The following is a 17,802-nucleotide window of genomic DNA, read 5'->3' as shown; positions in this document are numbered from 1 at the left end:
CAAACAGGTTAGTTACTAATTTCAAATAGAAAATCGTTCCTCGCTGTCTCTTCACCCACATTAACTTAGTCCAGATCAGTCAGATGGACCATGACAGAGGTGAGAACTGACATTACATGCTTTGGCACTCACTATCAGAAACGCTATGGCATCCAAGTCCTAAGTGGAAGGGACTAGACTGGAGGATTTAATACAGGTCACTGATAAATCCTATTACTCATACGGTCAAATTAATCCACATGAAAAAAATTAAATGAGTTATCCTTTTCCCATCGTGGTCAATGCGCTTTGAAATTGCATAACCCTCGTTTCTAGTCCAGTCACAAAATGTAAAATATTCTAGCTCAAACAAATAATAATTTTCCATTTTATTACAGACACAGAGGCAAGGATTATCCCCATCCTGTGACTGCAATTGCTTTACTATTATTACTCAAATAAATTATCTTCATTGTAACTTCTATATTCTTATGCATACAATGTTTAACTTACTTATGTGGCCACCTCTAATCCGTTTTTTCTTTAAAAAATTAAGTAGAAAACTGTTTATTAGTACATTTCTTTCAGAGCAAAGCAAGATTAGTAGTGAATGCTTCAAGATGAATTCCTTGCAAGAAAAAGGGCATCAGCAGAAGCCCAACAATATGGAGTAGTTTCTTTTCTGTAACTCCAGTTCTGTAGTAGGGGTATCTGTTATAGTCATAATCTAGTGAATAGTCCCGCCCATGTGCGGGGACCCCGGAGCAATAAAAATAATCTCTTAAATTGTCAAGCCATGCAGACCTGCATCTACACTTAAGAGAGAATTTCAAAGACAGATAATGCAGCCTATATCCACAGGCTACACTGTCCAGTACTTCAACTAGAAAATTCCACCAACATCCACAAACCGCACTGCCTGCCCAGCTTTTTCCACAGAGAAAAACCTGCCTCTACCAGCAAAAGCCTCTGGAATGATAGAGAGGGAGGAATCAACAGACAAGCCCCATAGGCTGCCATTATGTGGCTCAGAACAGGATACTGTGCCTTTAAGAAAACTTTCCAGAACTTTTCCAGTATCCCAGAATGCACAGCAGGTCCCTTTTACTTTCAGTTCTTTTTGAAGGCGTAGCACGCCAGACCTGTAGCATTCCTTACATTAACATTTATCTCTCCACCGGGGAGGAGGGCGGGCGCTTATGACTATAACAGAGATACCCCTACTACAGAACTGGAGTTACAGAAAAGAAACTACTCCTTCTGTAGTAGGGGATCTCTGTGTATAGTCATAATCTAGTGAATAGAATGGCAAGCCCATCCCCACACCAAAGCGGCGGTGGCGAAGACTACAAAATAATACCACTACTGTGCGAACTAATTTCACAGCGAAGCCTGCCCAACCTGAGCATCTGCCCTGGCATCTGTGTCCAGACAGTAATGCTTAGCAAAGGTATGGACCGACCTCCAAGTGGCCGCCTTGCAGATTTCTGCCATCGGAACATTACGCAGCAAAGCAGCCGTGGCAGCTTTGCCCCTGGTGGAATGAGCCTTAGGTTTACCCCCTAAGGTCTTATTAGCCTTTTGGTAACAATTGTATACAGGACACAATCCACCGAGAGATGGACTGTTTGGAGGTAGCAAGACCGGTCCTGACTGATCCATAATTGATAAACAATTGGTCTGACCTACGAATATCTTTGGTCTTATCAAGATAAAACTTCCAACACCCTCCTAACGTCCAGGGAATGTAGAGACCTTTCCGCCAGAGAAGAGGGAGTCTGAAAAAAGTACGTAAAGTTATGGTCTGGTTGACATGAAAATCAGATATAACCTTAGGAAGAAATTTAGGGTGAGTACGCATAACAACCTTAGCAGCATGAAACACCGTATAAGGTTCTTGGCAACACAACGCCTGAAGTTAACTCACCCTGCGGGCCGATGTAATGGCCACTAGGAACGCCGCCTTCCAGGACAGGTGCTGCAACAAAGCCTTGTGAATAGGTTCAAAAAGCTCCTTCATCAATCTGGACAGCACCACATTCAATTCCCACGAAGGCGAGGGAAGTCTGACAGGAGGGAACACCTTCTTCAAGCCTTCCAAAAAATTCTTGATCACAGAGATCTGAAAGAAGAAAGTCTGTGAAGGGCATTTCCTGTAAGCAGTCAAAGCATCGAGATGAACCTTAATGGAATGGAAATTAAGGCCAGACTGCGCCAAATGCAAAAGGTACAGAAGGATGACATCTTCCTTACATGTCGTCGGGTCAAAGTTCTTGGACTTGCACCAGATGCAGAATCTCTTCCACTTGTAAGCATAGGACGTCCTAGTGGAAGGTCGCTTAGCCTCCTTCAGTATATCCATACAATCTGCTGGTAGATTCAAATGGCCATATTGCACTCTCTCAGGAGCCATGCGGCCAAACTCAAAGACGAGAGGTTGGGATGCACCAACTGCCCCCCCGAACTTCGTGAGAAGGTCCGGCCTGCACGGCAGCTGTATGTGAGGAAGGAGAGACCGGTGAAGCAGGTATGTGAACCACCACTGTCTGGGCCATTCCGGGGCAATCGGGATCATCCGCGCCCCGGACCGGGACAGCTTGATGAGTACCGCCGGAATCAGGAGAATGGGTGGAAAAGCGTACAGAAAGCTGTTCGACCAGTCGATCCATAGCGCATTCCCCAGCGTCCCCCGCTGGTAGTACCTGGATGCGAAGTCTCGGCATTTGCTGTTTTCGGCGGTGGCGAACAGATCTACGTCTGGAGTCCCCCACCTTGCGAAGATGTCCCCTAGTACTTCGTCGTTTATGAACCATTCGTGGTTTTCCTGAAACAGTCTGCTCAGTGCGTCCGCCTGAACATTCTGCACACCTGGCAGATGCTTGGCCGTAATCATCAGTCCTCGGGCCAGAAGCCAGTGCCAGATCGACTGCTCCTCCTGCGACAGAGTGCGTGATCTCGACCCCCCCTGCTTGTTGAGGTAATACATCGTGGTTGTATTGTCCGTCTGTACCAGCAGTGAGTCGGTCTGGAAGGCCTTCAATGCCAAGTAAACGGCTCTGAGTTCCAAGAAATTGAAGTGGTACGTCGACTCCAACGGGGACCACTTTCCCTGTATCTGTAAGTCTCCGGAATGCGCTCCCCAGCCTTGGAGAGACGCATCCGTCACAATCCTCTCAGTGGGAATGTCCTTGTGGAAGGGAACCCCCCTGAGGAGATTTTCCACCGAACACCACCACTTCAGCGACTGAAGAGCATGCAGAGACAGCCGTATCTTGTCGTCCCAAGAACCTGTCCTCTGATCCTCCAAGCATTCCTGCAGTGGTCTCATGTGCAGCCGTGCCTGAGGAGTGAGGAAGATACACGAGGCCATCGATCCCAGCAGCGAAGACACCTTCCTCACTGTCGTCGATCGGGCGGTCATAAGAGCCGGAGCCTTCCGAAGGAGTGATAACGAAAAGTTTCTTACCTGTCGGTGTAGTTTTGCAGCTTGAAGATCTTTCTGGATTCACTATGCTGTGCATTATTCCGCGATCTTGTGGTTGGGTCCGGATTCGTAGTCTTTTCTTTGTTTTTGTTTTTTTTTTTGTAGCCCAGGTGGGCGTCGACGTCCACCATTTGGTGCACCTCCCGTGACGTCGTCGTGCTTCCTGCGGAAGTCCCACCTTTGGGGCGCCATCTTCGGGTTCTTTTTTCCCCGTTTTTTTTTTTTTTTTTTTTTTAACCCTAGGCGATTGATTAATCCTTTTGTCCATATTTCTGTACGTATCCACTTTTTTGATCCTATCCATTTCACCCCCTCTTCCTCCAGCCTCATCTTCCTGGCGGAGGTGGGTGGGTTCGCTAGTGAATCCAGAAAGATCTTCAAGCTGCAAAACTACACCGACAGGTAAGAAACTTTTCGTTTTGCAGCGTGAATCTTTCTGGATTCACTATGCTGTGCATAGATTTTGTAGCGGTTTTCCTATTTTTGTGGTGGCTGGGTGGAAGATGATCGCTGGTCGTTGAAAATGTGTTGTAGCACCTTCTGTCCGACCTGTGCTTCCTTATTCATTTGAATGTCCACGCAGTAGTGCTTTGTGAACGTGTGCACAGATGCCCAAGTTGCTGCGAGACAAATGTCTTGGATGGGCGTGTTTGCCAGGAAGGCAACTGTGGCCCCCTTCTTCCTTGTGGAGTGAGCTTGTGGCCCCTCCGTTAGCTCCTGTCCAGCCTGTTTGTGACAGAATTGGATAGTGAGGGCAATCCACCTAGCGATGGTGCCCTTGGTCACTGGTCTACCCATGAAGCTAGTAGCAAAGGACACAAACAGCTGCTTCGACTTCCTGAGTTCTTTGGTTCTTTCAATGTAGTGCATCACCGCTCTTCTGGCATCGAGGGTGTGCAGGGCCTTTTCTGCATTTGTAGTCGGGTTTTGGAAGAAACTCGGTATCTGTATACTCTGATTCATGTGAAACGCCAACACTACCTTGGGCATGAAGTGTGGGTCCGTCCTCAGGACTACCCTGTCCTTGTGAATTTGAATGTAGGGCTCCTGTAGCGTTAGTGCTTGAAGCTCGCTCACTCTGCGTAGTGAGGTTATGGCCACTAGAAAGGCAGTCTTCATCGTCAACATTTGTAGATTGGCCTTGTGAATGGGTTCAAACGGCGCCTTCATGAGCTCCGTCAGAACCACGTTTAAATTCCATGCCGGCGGCGGCAACCTTTTCGGGGGTGCCATTCTTTTGGCTCCCTCCATGAATCTCTTCACCACCTGCGAGCTGAAGAAACTTCCACCCTTCTCACCTCTGGTGTAGGCAACGATCGCTGCTAGGTGCACCCTTAGGGAGCTCGAGCAGAGGTTACTCTTTAGAAGGTGTGTGAGGTACCTCAGCACCGTTGAGTCTCTTGTCATTATGTTGTGCAGGCCCTTCTTCCTGCACCACACCGTGAATCTCTTCCACTTTGCGCTGTAGCACTTTCTTGTAGTAGGTTTCCTTGCCTCCCGTAGCACTCGCATAGTGCTCTGAGGTAACCTTAGGTGTGCGAACTCTAGGTCTTCAGGAGCCATGCTGCTAGGTTGAGGGTCTCTGGCTCTGGGTGCAGGACCTCCCCGTTTTGCATTGAGAGCAGGTCTTTTCTTCGCTCGAACCTGTACGGATTGCCTTGCGCCATTTCTTGAATCTGTGAGAACCATGTCTGCCTCGCCCACTGTGGGGCCACCAGGATCAGAGTCATGTTGCTGGTTCTGCACTTGTCGAGCACTCTGTGCAACAGGGGTATCGGTGGAAAGGCGTAGGCAAATGTCCTCGACCAGCTTATCCATAGGGCATTTCCCTTGGATTGCTGATCTGGTTGCCTGGACGCGAAGCTTTGGCATTTTGCATTGTGGCGTGTTGCAAAAAGGTCTATTGTGGGAGTCCCCCATCTCCGGAAGAGTTTCTCCGTTTCCTGGCCATTGAGCTCCCACTCGTGCGATGCTGAGGTCTGCCTGCTCAGCCAGTCTGCCTCCACATTGTCCTTCCCCGGTAGGTGAATTGCCAGTAGATCTATCCTGAGAGGTATGGCCCATCTCCAAATCTCCTGAGCTAGGGATGAGAGGGGAAACGACTGTGTCCCCCCTTGTTTGTTGATGTAGAACATCGCCGTGGTGTTGTCTGTCTGCACCAACACCCTCTGCCCGCACAGGTGTCTCTGGAATGCCTTCAGGGCTAGCAGTATTGTTTTCAACTCGAGGTAGTTGATGTGGCGGACCGCGTCTGCCGGAGCCCATAGACCCCTCACTCTGAGGTTGTCCATGTGCGCTCCCCATCCCATCTGCGATGCGTCCGTGGTAATGGTCACTGTTGGGCTTGGTGGTGTCAGGCTTCTCCCTGTTGTTATGTTGTCTCTGTTCCACCAAGTTATCTCCTCCTGCACTGCGTGCGTAACAACCACTAGATCCTCCCAACTTCCGTTTGCTTGTGACCATTGCTGTTGCAGCCATTCCTGGAATGGTCTCATGTGCAGGCGTACATTCGGCACCAGCTGGATACAGGACGCCATCATCCCCATCATCTTGCTCACCGCCCTCACTGTCAGAGCTCGCCCCTTCTGGTAGAGCTGCGTCTCCTTCAGTAGGGCATCTGTCCTCCTGTCGCTGGGCACTACTGTACTGTTGAGGGAGTTGATCTGTGCCCCCAGGAAAATCTTTACCTGCTCCGGTTCCAGCGATGATTTTCCCCAGTGGATGGAAAATCCCAGATTTGTGAGGGTGTCCGTTACGCGTTTTGCGTGCCTCTCGCACTTCTCGCGTGAGTTTGCCTTGACCAGCCAGTCGTCCAAGTAGGGGTATACGTGTATGCCCTGCTTTCGTAGGTGTGCCGCTACCGCCGACAGGCATTTTGTAAAGACCCTTGGCGCTGATTTTAATCCGAAGGCCAGGGTTGTGAACTGGTAGTGTTCCTGTTCGATGTTGAATCTTAGAAGGCCCTTGTGCCTTCTGTTTATTGGGATGTGAAGGTAGGCATCCTTGAGGTCCACGGTGACCATGAAGTCCCCTTCTCTTATCTGTGGCAGTACCTCCTGCAGTGAAGTCATTTTGAACCTTTGTGTTTTGACGAACTTGTTTAGGTACCGGAGGTCCAGTATGGGTCTGAGGTCTCCGTCTACCTTCGGAACCACGAAGTAGTTTGAGTAGACCCCTTTGTTGCGTTCCCTGAACGGCACTGTCTCTATGGCTCCCTTTTGCAGGAGTTTCCTTGTTTCTTCTCTGAGTATTGCCAGTTCTTGGGCCGATCTCTGTCTTTCCTTCGGCTTTCTGTTTGGAGGTCTTTTCTCCAAGTCTACGCAGTATCCGTACTGCACGATGTTCCGTATCCACTTGTCTGTGGTTATGCGCCGCCACTCCTGAAGGTAGAACCTCAGCCTTCCGCCTACCGGTGACGTATGCTCGTAGGCTCTTGGATCTTCTCTTCCCCCTGATGACACCTTTTTGCGCCTCACCCTTGGGGGCCTGACGAGGGTGGGCGTCTTCTTGCGTGCTGAGTCACTTCGAGGAGGGCTGATCGCCCCCTCTCCTCCTTTGGCCACGTCCGTTCCCTCTCCCTCGAAAGGACTGGCCCCGAGGTTGATATTGCCAGCTTTGCTTCTGCTGACTTTGTCCGTGACCTTCGCCCTGCTGACCTTGTTGGAACGCCTGGTGCGACGTCCCCTGTTGGCTTCCACCCCTACCGTAGGGTCTCCTCGAGGGATTTCCTCGTCTCATTCCCCTCAGCTGCAGGGCCCCCATGGACCTCGCCGTCTCGTTCTCCTTCTTGAGCTGGGTGAGCTTCTCGTCCACCGTTGCTCCGAACAGTGTCTCTCCGTTGAAGGGAGTGCCCAGGATGTTGTTCTGCACTTCCGGTTTGAATCCCGAGATTCTTAGCCATGCATGCCTCCTTTCTGTGACCCCTATGGCCATGAGTCTTGCTGAAGTCTCTGCCCCATCCAACGCCGTCTTTATACAGGAGTTGGCGATGTTCTTGCCTTCATCTACCAGGTGAGAGGCTCTCTGGCGGTATTCTTCGGGGAGGTGCTTTACTAGCTCCCCCATTTCATCCCAGTGTTGGTACTGGTGTCTATTTAGGAGTGCATTTGAATTCGCCATGCGCCAGTGCATTGCGGCGTTCCTCTCGACCTTTCTGCCTGTGAGGTCGATTCTCCTGCTCTCTTTATCTGGAGGTGGGCCCGAGGTTGCTGGCACGTTGGCCCTTCTCCTGGCCGTGGAGGCAATGATGGAGTCTGCGGTGACGCTACCCTTGATGTAAGGTGGGTCCAGGGAGGAGTGTTTATACTTTTTCTCTGTCCTGGGCGTGATCGACCGACAGGTGGCAGGCTCCTTGAAGGCTTCTCTCCCCTGGTTCATCACGCTTTGTAGCATGGGGAGGAACTGGCTCCTAGTCTGGATGGGGAGCAGTGTCTCGACGAGAAAATCTGCTTTCGGCCTCTCCTCGTCGAGCTTGACGCCGAAGGCCATTGCTGCGCTCTTCACCACCATATTGTACACCCCGATGTCGTCTGGTGGCGAAGGCCTCGAGGGGTACGTGTCCACGGCCTCCTCCGGGTTTTCGGTGTCGAGATCTTGCCATTCGACGTCGTTGCCGGTAGATGTCGCCGATTCGAAGAACGATTGTTGGTCTTCTTCCTCGGCTTCTTCCTCATAATAGGGCTCCTCTTCCTCTTCGAGGTCCCTTGTCAGCCCTTCGGCGTCGAACTCCTCCTCGACTTCGACGACGTCCGCCGCTGAAACCGTTGGAATCTTGAATTCCTTCATCCTGGCGTCGAACTCCTTCTTCCTTTGAAGGATGTTCTCCATTTCGGCCTCGAGCCGCCTCTTCTTTTTCTCCATTTCGGAGATGCTTTCGGCGTCGACCGCGGGCCTTTTCGATGAAACTTGCGTCGACGTCGAACGCTCTTTCTGCGTCGATCGGCCCGTTTCATGGGATGATTTCGACGACCCTTGCCTTTCGGCGTCTTTCTGCGCCAGGGAGTCCTTTTGTAAGGATCCGCTGGGCCTTTTGTCCGAAGTTCCCCCTTTGGACGTCGAAGTTTTCGGCGCCGGGGCTCCCTTCGTGGACCTTGACTCAGTTTTTCTCGAGTCACCCTCGTTTTTTCGAGGTGTTTTTTGATTTGCGCTCGACGATTCTCTTACCTCGTCTTCTTTCTTCTTGTCGGTCTCTACGACCGTGAAGTTTTCGGCTGCCTCGGCGACGTTGTCCTCGTCGTCCGTGTCGAGGCCCAGCGCGTAGAGTGTCGGGGGTTTTCCTTGGCCCTCCATGTTGGCGTTGGCTCTCCTCTGCCTCTCTCTCACCCTGAGTGTCTTCGGCGCGAAGACTGAGCAGGCGTTGCAGTCGATACTCTGATGATCCACCGGTAGGCAGAGGTTGCAGACCGGATGCAGGTCTTTCTGCGCGAACTTGTGGTGGCAGTTTGGGCAGAACTTGAATGGCGTCTTGTCCATTTCGCTCAGGGTCTCTGAGCGTGCATTCTCCAAGGTTGTCGAAGAAAAAGGCTCGCTGGTCTTCTTTCTTCGCGTTCCTGTCGAAATCTGTTCTTTCCTGATGTCTTCTCTTGATTCTATCGATGAAACTCGCTTTTCTTCCTTCTTCCTCCGAGTGAACTTCTGGAGCTTCCCGATGACGATCCAGACCCAACGGCGGAAAAAAGAATCTGAAGATGGCGCCCCAAAGGTGGGACTTCCGCAGGAAGCACGACGACGTCACGGGAGGTGCACCAAATGGTGGACGTCGACGCCCACCTGGGCTACAAAAAAAAAAAAAAAAAAACAAAGAAAAGACTACGAATCCGGACCCAACCACAAGATCGCGGAATAATGCACAGCATAGTGAATCCAGAAAGATTCACGCTGCAAAACAGTCTATCCTCCGAAGGAGACACGCTTGCTGACAGCGCATGGATGGAGGCCCCCAAGTACTGTATGCACTGGACCGGAGTCGGGACAGACTCGGACATGTTGACGTGCAACCCCAGCTTGTTCAAGAGAACGCACGTCTTCTGGAAGTGTGCTTGTGCTTCCGAGAAGGAGGCGGCCTTGATCAACCAATCGTCCAGGTACGGGTAGACAAACACCTTGTTCCTCCGCAGGTGTGCAGCTACCACCGCCATGCACTTCGAGAAGGTCCTGGGCGCCCTCTCGAATGCAGCCCCTGCGTTCATCTCCTCGTGCTTGACTCGCTATACTCCCTCTAGGGCCCTTCGCTCAGCTTCTCTCAATCTCCTTGAGGTCCCCAAATTTAAAAGGAAAAAGCACGGTGGCTCGAGTTTTTCAGTTCAGGCTTCCTCTACCTGGAACTCCCTACCACCTTCACTCCGTCTCTGTCCTCAGTATGATTCCTTCCGTAGACTTTTAAAAACTTTGCTCTTCCGTTCTGCATATGACTAACCCTCTCTCCTGGATCACGCTACCGGTCAATTGAGCGCCAAGAAACCTATGGTGATAGCGCGCGTTACAAATTTCTTTTAACATAACATAACAAATGGCAGTACTGTGTATTGATAATGATTGGTGCCGACTTGGAACCGCAGGAACTTCCTGTGCTTCCGTGCAATGGGCACATGGAAGTATGCATCCTGTAGGTCTATGGCACAGAGCAAGTCTCCCCGTTGCAGCTGAGGGTAAATCTGATGCAATGATAGCATGCGGAATTTCTCTCTGCGAATCCATTTGTTTGCTTGCCGCAAATCCAGAGTGAGCCTGAACTCGTTCTTGTCCTTCTTGCGAACCAGGAAGAACCGAGAGTACAGACCTCTCCCCCTTTGAGACAGAGGTACGTCTTCCACCGCCTTTTTCCTCAACAGGATGTCTGCCTCCGTCTGGAGCTCTCGCAGTTGATACTGTGAGCTTACCGGCGGAATCGCTGGAGGCGGGCTGATGAACCGAAGACTGTATCCATTGCAAACAATATTCAGCACCCACTTGTCCAGAGTAATTTTTCTCCCCTCTGCCAGAAAAAAATTGAACGCTTCCCCCCACTGGAGTAGCTAACGGTTGCAGGGGAAGTAATCGCTCAGGGCTGAGACCCAGCCGGGCCCTTGGTCGCTGTAGCGGACTGCTGGCCTCCTCTACCCTTCTGGCGCTTCTGGAAGGGTTTCCGGAACTGCTGCTGCTGTTTTTGCTGCTGTCCCAAGGCCTGCCCACACCCTCTACCTGCCGCCCCGAACCGTCTCTGGAACGGGCGCTTTTTCCTCTCAGGCTTCTCTAACCCGACAGCAGTCAGGGTCTCTGCCTCTGTCTTCATGCGGGCCATTTCGTCGTCCGCATGCTTGCCGAACAGGGTCTCCCCCGAGAAAGGCAGGTTGGCCACTCTTTGCTGGGCCTCCGGTTTGAGGGAGGTAAGGCGAAGCCACGCGTGACGCCGTTGGTGGATGCCATGACAATATCCGTGTGCCGCTAACAGAGACACATCGGCCGCCACGCTGATAATCTGGTTCAACACCAGCATCCCCTCACGCAAAGTCTCTAGAAAGTCCTCCTTCTTGTCGCAAGGCAGCAGCTCCGCGTACTGCTGGAGAGACTCCCACAGGGCACGGTCATAGCGCAAGAGCCCCGGCACTTGCCGCCTTCATGGTGGTAGAAGCCGTCCCACAGACCTTTCCGCCCCCCGAATCTAGCCAACAGCTATCCTTATCAGGCGGCACTGTCGAGGAAGGAGTGGTAGCATGCTGCTTCCTTGCCGCCGTCACAATGACCGAGTCCGGTTTCGGGTCCATTCTCAGAAAGGTGGGGTCCGATTCATGCGCCCGATACTTTTTCAGGAGCCTAGAGGCAGCTGGTTTAGTTACCGCCGGAGTGAGGAACAACTCCGTAGTTGGCTCCACCAATCCCGGCACTAGTGGCAGCAGGGGGCGAGACAAGTGCTTCTGGTGCAGCGTCTCGAAGATCACGGACGTCGTAGGTGTTGGCACCGTCACCGTGATCCCTAGTTTGGCCGCACACCTCAGTAGCACCTCCTGGAAGGAGACTATATCGTCGACAGGCGATACTCCCGTCCTTGGCGAGTCCGACAGCGTCGGCGAGTAGTCCCTGACAGACAATTGGGTGCGGGATCTGGCGCTGCGCCTCCTGCGGCGTCGCCCAGATGTCGACGATGCCCGTCCACGGCTCCGTGACCTTCCTCTCCGTCCGGAGCGGGAGCGCGATCTGCTTGGCTGCGGCCGCCTCGGAGTTCTCTTCGGAGGCGTCGGATACAGAAGCAACGACACCGACCGTGGCGGGGCCACAGGTGGGCCCGACGGTGTGTGAGGCGGAATGTGAGGAGGAGGAGGAGGAGGAGGCGGCGGCGGTGGTGGCGGTGAGGGCTCCCTTGGCAAAGGAGGAAAGGGTGGCGACCTCGGCTTAGGAGGAGTATACACCACTGAGTACACCGAGCCCGGTGACTCCATTCTCTCCCCTCGTGACCCCGAGGAACTCCCGGCGTCAGGACTCCTCCTGCGCTGCCTCGGTGACGGCAAACGCCTCCTCGACGGCAAACGCCTCCTCGACGGCAAACGCCTGGGACCGGTCCTCGACGTCGGGGATCCCCTCGACGGCGACCGTCTCCTCTTCGCCGATGGCGAACGGCGACCTCGCCTCGACGGCGAGCGCCTACGCCAGAGCTGTTCTCGACGCCGATGACTCGACGGAGAAGTAGACGGCGTCAACAAAGATGCTGATGTCGTCGACTGCAGGCTGCTCAGCTCCCTCGACGGCGAGCGTCGACGCCGTTTCTCCCCAGAGCCCTGGGGAGACGGTGAGCAGACTGCAGCCATCCCCCTAGACGCCGTAGTCGACGTCGACGGCAAATGGGGACGTTTGCTGGGCTTCCTACCCCTGGGGAGCCCCCCAGGGGCCTCAGCATGGGCAGAATCAGCCCGTCCTGACCCACCTTGTGCCCTCAGCCTTCTGTCCTCCAGGCCTAGGAGCCTGATCTTCATCCCTTCCTTCAGAGTCCTGGCTGAGAGGGATTGGCAAATCTCACACTCCTCTGGGACATGGGACTGGGGAAGGCAGACGTTGCACACCCTGTGTGGGTCCGACTTGGCCTTCTTTCTCTCGCACTCTAGGCACCTGTCAAACAAGCCAGGCATGTTGACCACGCAGAGCACACACAAGAAGGAAGGCAACAAGGTACTAAATATAGCACTTGAAAAGTGAACAAATCCAAATAAACCCTTGAAAAGGGAGAGCTCAATGCTCCAGGGTCCTGCTAGCAGGAGCCGGAAAAAAGAACTGAAAGTAAAAAGGGACCTGCTGTGCATTCTGGGATACTGGAAAAGTCCTGGAAAGTTTTCTTAAAGGCACAGTATCCTGTTCTGAGCCACATAATGGCAGCCTATGGGGCTTGTCTGTCCATTCCTCCCTCTCTATCATTCCAGAGGCTTTTGCTGGTAGAGGCAGGTTTTTCTCTGTGGAAAAAGCTGGGCAGGCAGTGCTGTTTGTGGATGTTGGTGGAATTTTCTAGTTGAAGTACTGGACAGTGTAGCCTGTGGATATAGGCTGCATTATCTGTCTTTGAAATTCTCTCTTAAGTGTAGATGCAGGTCTGCATGGCTTGGCAACTTAAGAGATTATTTTTATTGCTCCGGGGTCCCCGCACATGACTATACACAGAGATCCCCTACTACAGAAACTAGGTTACCACCTTTAACAGGATACAATGGTTTTGTAGTTCTTTGCTACTTTGGACTTTTAGTTTTTTGTTTCCTGTAACATGGTTGGCTGCAAGAAAGCAATTGCACAATCCTCATCTCCATGTCCTTAATAGAAATGAAAATTCTTGTTTGGTAGCTAGAACATGTTAGTCTTTCTAATGCAGCAGGTTGCAATTTACACATCCACAATGAGTGAGCAAAATGAAAGTTCACAAACGTGAATAAAGCATTCCTTCAATTTGCCTGGTCCTAACACCATAGAAGTTCAATCAGGAAGGTTCACTACAGCTAATCAAATGTACTGCCCTGCTGCAAACAAACAATTATGTACATAAACCTGAAAAGGGACATCTTGTAATACTCAGCAGTATGGATCTACTCATGGGGAAGATTGGGACCTCCCTTACCGGACACGTTCCAGAAATGTATAAGAGAGCAAAGCCTTCTGGGACCTTGACCTTCCATTTTATTATAGCACCTTACCTTCTGCCAGATGTCTTCAAACTGTTCCACTCCTTCAGACACTTTTTTCAAACAACGATCGATCTCTCCTGGTGGAAAAGTTATAACCAAGAAAAGAGACATGTCCCTTAGCACCTTGCGGAGTAAAACATCACAGTGCCATATCTCACATGAGCATTAAATCTGAGCTATGCATAGAATGGGACAGTGGTGACGGGGCAGGCAACCAGGCCTTCGTTCGTAAGTAGCTTTTGCGCTAAGGTGTAGGGAGGTCAAAGGAAGGAGGTCAAAGGAGGAAGGGTAGGGCTAGTCAATCGGGGCAGGAGGGAGGATGGGAGGGGTAGTCAACCGGGGTAGTCAACCATTGGGAGGGAGTAGTGGTGCACCTGGGCTGGGAGGGGGGTTGATGTGGTAAACAGGGGGTGTAGGGTGGGAGGGAGGGCTGGTAAATTGGGCAGAAGGGAGGAGTGGTCAACCGAGACGGGAGGGGATGAGGGTAGCCGAGGCAGGGAAGGAGGGAGGGGTGATTAACCGGGGCAAGAGGGAGGACGGGAGGGGAGGCTGGTCAACTGGGGCAGAAAAGGGAGGGTGGGTGGGAGGGTTGGTCAACTGGGGCAGAAGGGAGGGTGGGAGGGAGGGCTGGCCAACTGGGGCAGAAGGGAGGGTGGGAGGGAGGGCTGGTCAACTGGGGCAGAAGGGAGGGTGGGAGGGAGGGCTGGTCAACTGGGGCAGAAGGGAGGGTGGGAGGGAGGGCTGGTCAACTGGGGCAGACGGGAGGGTGGGAGGGAGGGCTGGTCAACTGGGGCAGACGGGAGGGTGGGAGGGAGGGCTGGTCAACTGGGGCAGACGGGAGGGTGGGAGGGAGGGCTGGTCAACTGGGGCAGAAGGGAGGGTGGGAGGGAGGGCTGGTCAACTGGGGCAGAAGGGAGGGTGGGAGGGAGGGCTGGTCAACTGGGGCAGAAGGGAGGGTGGGAGGGAGGGCTGGTCAACTGGGGCAGAAGGGAGGGTGGGAGGGAGGGCTGGTCAACTGGGGCAGAAGGGAGGGTGGGAGGGAGGGCTGGTCAACTGGGGCAGAAGGGAGGGTGGGAGGGAGGGCTGGTCAACTGGGGCAGAAGGGAGGGTGAGAGGGAGGGCTGGTCAACTGGGGCAGAAGGGAGGGTGGGAGGGAGGGCTGGTCAACTGGGGCAGAAGGGAGGGTGGGCTGGTCAACTGGGGCAGAAGGGAGGGAGGGGTGGGCAACCGGGGCGGGAGGGAGGGGTGGGCAACCGGGGCGGGAGGGAGGGGTGGGCAACCGGGGCGGGAGGGAGGGGTGGCCAATTGGGGCAGGGGGAGGGAGGGAGGGAGAGGTGGTTAACCAAAATACTGTACATTCAGGGCAGAGCAGTAGGAAAAATGAAATGTAGGCAGGCATAAAGGCTAACCCACTAACTGAATGGTGTAGAAATGAACCCTACCTTGTAATTTTCTTTTATCCGCCATATTTCCTTCACTAGAGTCGGACTCTCTTCATACTTTAAAAATCTACAACGCTGAAAAGAAAGGCAGAGGTTAAGGCTGTTGAATGGCTGAAATCAGACGAGACCAACTTCACTTTAAACCCTACCTTTGAGAGAAGCAGACAATCACAGACGCACTTCGAGCATTTCAACAAGGCAATTTCCAAAAACACTTTAATCAGGCTAGCCATGGCTTTTTTATATTAATCTGCCATCAGAACTATTAAAAAAACTGACACTTTGCTTTAAATGCTTCCATACTTCGCAAAACGCTATACATTTGGTTGCTTCAAAGACAGACTTTCTCCTGAAACCGAGCATCCTTAGTTTTGCAAAAAGAAAACGGTGCAAAGTGCATAAAGGACACCCAACAAAGACGACTGTTTACAACAGAAGAAGCTACCAGAAGAAAGTTGTCACCTGTTTACTTCAGAATTGGGCTTTTTGTGGAACTTGCAAAAGTAATTTCCAACAGCCAAGCCTCACAAAGGAGAAAAAAGTTTGACATATTAAAAGGAAATCAGAAAATATTGGCACCCGACAAGATCTAAAATGGTGAATGTGGGTAATTTTACAGCTACTACAAAATGAAGTCACTAGCACTCATTCAGAGAACTCCTCATCTCATTTGGGTGTTTAAACTGTGCTCGCATTAACGTTCATCCTGCATGCCTCCCTCAAATGTAGAAAAAAAAGAAAGCAAGGTACCAAAACCTTCCAGAAAGGGGAAAGTGAATAATCTGAAAACAAAAGCAAAACTAAAAGGGGAATAATAGAACCAAGCAATTGAAAAAAACAAGCAATGGGTCAAACAATAAAATTCAGCTTTCACTGTAAAGTGTTTGATTTGATGTGGAGGTTTATCGTGCATTGCATTTTGTATATTTTAGGAACTTTCATTTTTATGTAATATCACTTACTTGGTTTTGAGAAACCTGGAAGTTCTGTTGCACTGAGTGTGTATAAATGTGCGAGTGTATTAGCGTAGCGAGGTTAAGCCGGTTAGGGAATGTAAATAAATACTTTTTTGAATCGTCATCCCCGATTTTTCACTTTTTTCGACCCCATTTTTGCTGGCCTTAAAACCCTGCACTTTCACCCCCTGCCAAACAGGAGTAAAGTACCGGCTCTCCCTCGTTAAACATGGTTAATAATTGGCTGACTGAAACATTTAACTTGCCTATGAGTCACTAGTATATGGTGTACCTAAAGCACCCATTTAAATGTCAACTATGGATTGCAGCACCAATTGTGCCATTCACAGTCTGCCTTTAAAACATATCTTCAGGCTTACCATGTGTAGCCTGACTGCAGCAGCCTATAAAAACGGTAAAATCTGACAAAATAAACATTTTTGACAGGCCAGAAAACCGGCTTTTAAATATTTAAAAAGTCACTCCCGAGTACACCTTGTTACACACGAGATAGGGTGCCCGAAATGCAACAAGCATTGGCAAAGTCAATAGGCCTTAACTATGTAAGGGCTATTGGCAAAGCTAAAATGCTTTTGTCATGTTATACACCAGCGTGGCTGTTAAGCATGGCTAAAAATGTGTGGTTTAGAGCGGAGTCGCGCGGAGTGGGGACGAGCGGCACAGAGCGGAGTGGGGACGAGCGGCACAGAGCGGAGTGGGGACGAGCGGCACAGAGCGGAGTGGGGACGAGCGGCACGGAGCGGAGTGGGGACGAGCGGCACGGAGCGGAGTGGGGACGAGCGGCACGGAGCGGAGTGGGGACGAGCGGCACGGAGCGGAGTGGGGACGAGCGGCACGGAGCGGAGTGGGGACGAGCGGCACGGAGCGGAGTGGGGACGAGCGGCACGGAGCGGAGTGGGGACGAGCGGCACGGAGCGGAGTGGGGACGAGCGGCACGGAGCGGAGTGGGGACGAGCGGCACGGAGCGGAGTGGGGACGAGCGGCACGGAGCGGAGTGGGGACGAGCGGCACGGAGCGGAGTGGGGACGAGCGGCGCGGAGCGGAGTGGGGACGAGCGGCGCGGAGCGGAGTGGGGACGAGCGGCGCGGAGCGGAGTGGGGACGAGCGGCGCGGAGCGGAGTGGGGACGAGCGGAGCGGAGTGGGGACGAGCGGCGCGGAGCGGAGTGGGGACGAGCGGCGCGGAGTGGGGACGAGCGGCGCGGAGCGGAGTGGGGACGAGCGGCGCGGAGCGGAGTGGGGACGAGCGGCGCGGAGCGGGGACGAGCGGAGTGGGGACGAGCGGCGCGGAGCGGGGACGAGCGGAGTGGGGACGAGCGGCGCGGAGCGGGGACGAGCGGAGTGGGGACGAGCGGCGCGGAGCGGGGACGAGCGGAGTGGGGACGAGCGGCGCGGAGCGGGGACGAGCGGAGTGGGGACGAGCGGCGCGGAGCGGGGACGAGCGGAGTGGGGACGAGCGGCGCGGAGCGGGGACGAGCGGAGTGGGGACGAGCGGCGCGGAGCGGGGACGAGCGGAGTGGGGACGAGCGGCGCGGAGCGGAGCGGGGACGAGCGGAGTGGGGACGAGCGGAGTGGGGACGAGCGGCACAGAGCGGAGCGGAGCGGGGACGAGCGGAGACGCGCGGAGCGGCACAGAGCGGAGCGGGGACGAGCGGAGTCGCGCGGAGCGGCACAGAGCGGAGCGGGGACGAGCGGAGTCGCGCGGAGCGGCACAGAGCGGAGCGGGGACGAGCGGAGTCGCACAGAGCGGAGCGGGGACGAGCGGCACAGAGCGGAGCGGGGACGA

General features: G+C 53.2%; 2 protein-coding genes across 8 annotated transcripts in view; both read right to left on the bottom strand.

Moving 5' to 3' along the window:
- The window catches only part of CNOT3 (CCR4-NOT transcription complex subunit 3), a 1,079,590-nt gene that overhangs the window by 815,806 nt on the left and 245,982 nt on the right, over nt 1–17,802 (bottom strand). For 4 of the 7 annotated variants that reach the window (XM_085616418.1, XM_085616419.1, XM_085616424.1 and 1 more), the window contains 2 exons: nt 15,042–15,116; nt 13,609–13,676 (listed from right to left, as the gene is read on the bottom strand). In XM_085616418.1, coding sequence (XP_085472544.1) covers nt 13,609–13,676; nt 15,042–15,066 — 93 coding nt within the window. In that variant the 5' untranslated portion in view covers nt 15,067–15,116. The remainder of the gene's footprint in view (nt 1–13,608; nt 13,677–15,041; nt 15,117–17,802) is intronic. The other 3 variants (XM_085616421.1, XM_085616422.1, XM_085616423.1) reach the window with 1 other exon arrangement.
- LOC146809581 (uncharacterized) lies at nt 3,030–11,178 on the bottom strand. The gene is made up of 2 exons (XM_085614357.1): nt 9,340–11,178; nt 3,030–3,845 (listed from the first exon to the last, which is right to left on the bottom strand). Exons 1-2 carry the CDS (start codon nt 9,649–9,651, stop codon nt 3,153–3,155), a joined length of 1,005 nt encoding a protein of 334 aa, XP_085470483.1. The 5' UTR covers nt 9,652–11,178; the 3' UTR covers nt 3,030–3,152.

This window comes from Triturus cristatus, chromosome 7 (genome assembly GCF_964204655.1).
Source record: "Triturus cristatus chromosome 7, aTriCri1.1, whole genome shotgun sequence".
Lineage (NCBI taxonomy): Eukaryota > Metazoa > Chordata > Amphibia > Caudata > Salamandridae > Triturus > Triturus cristatus.
This window is presented reverse-complemented; position numbering and strand designations above follow the sequence as displayed.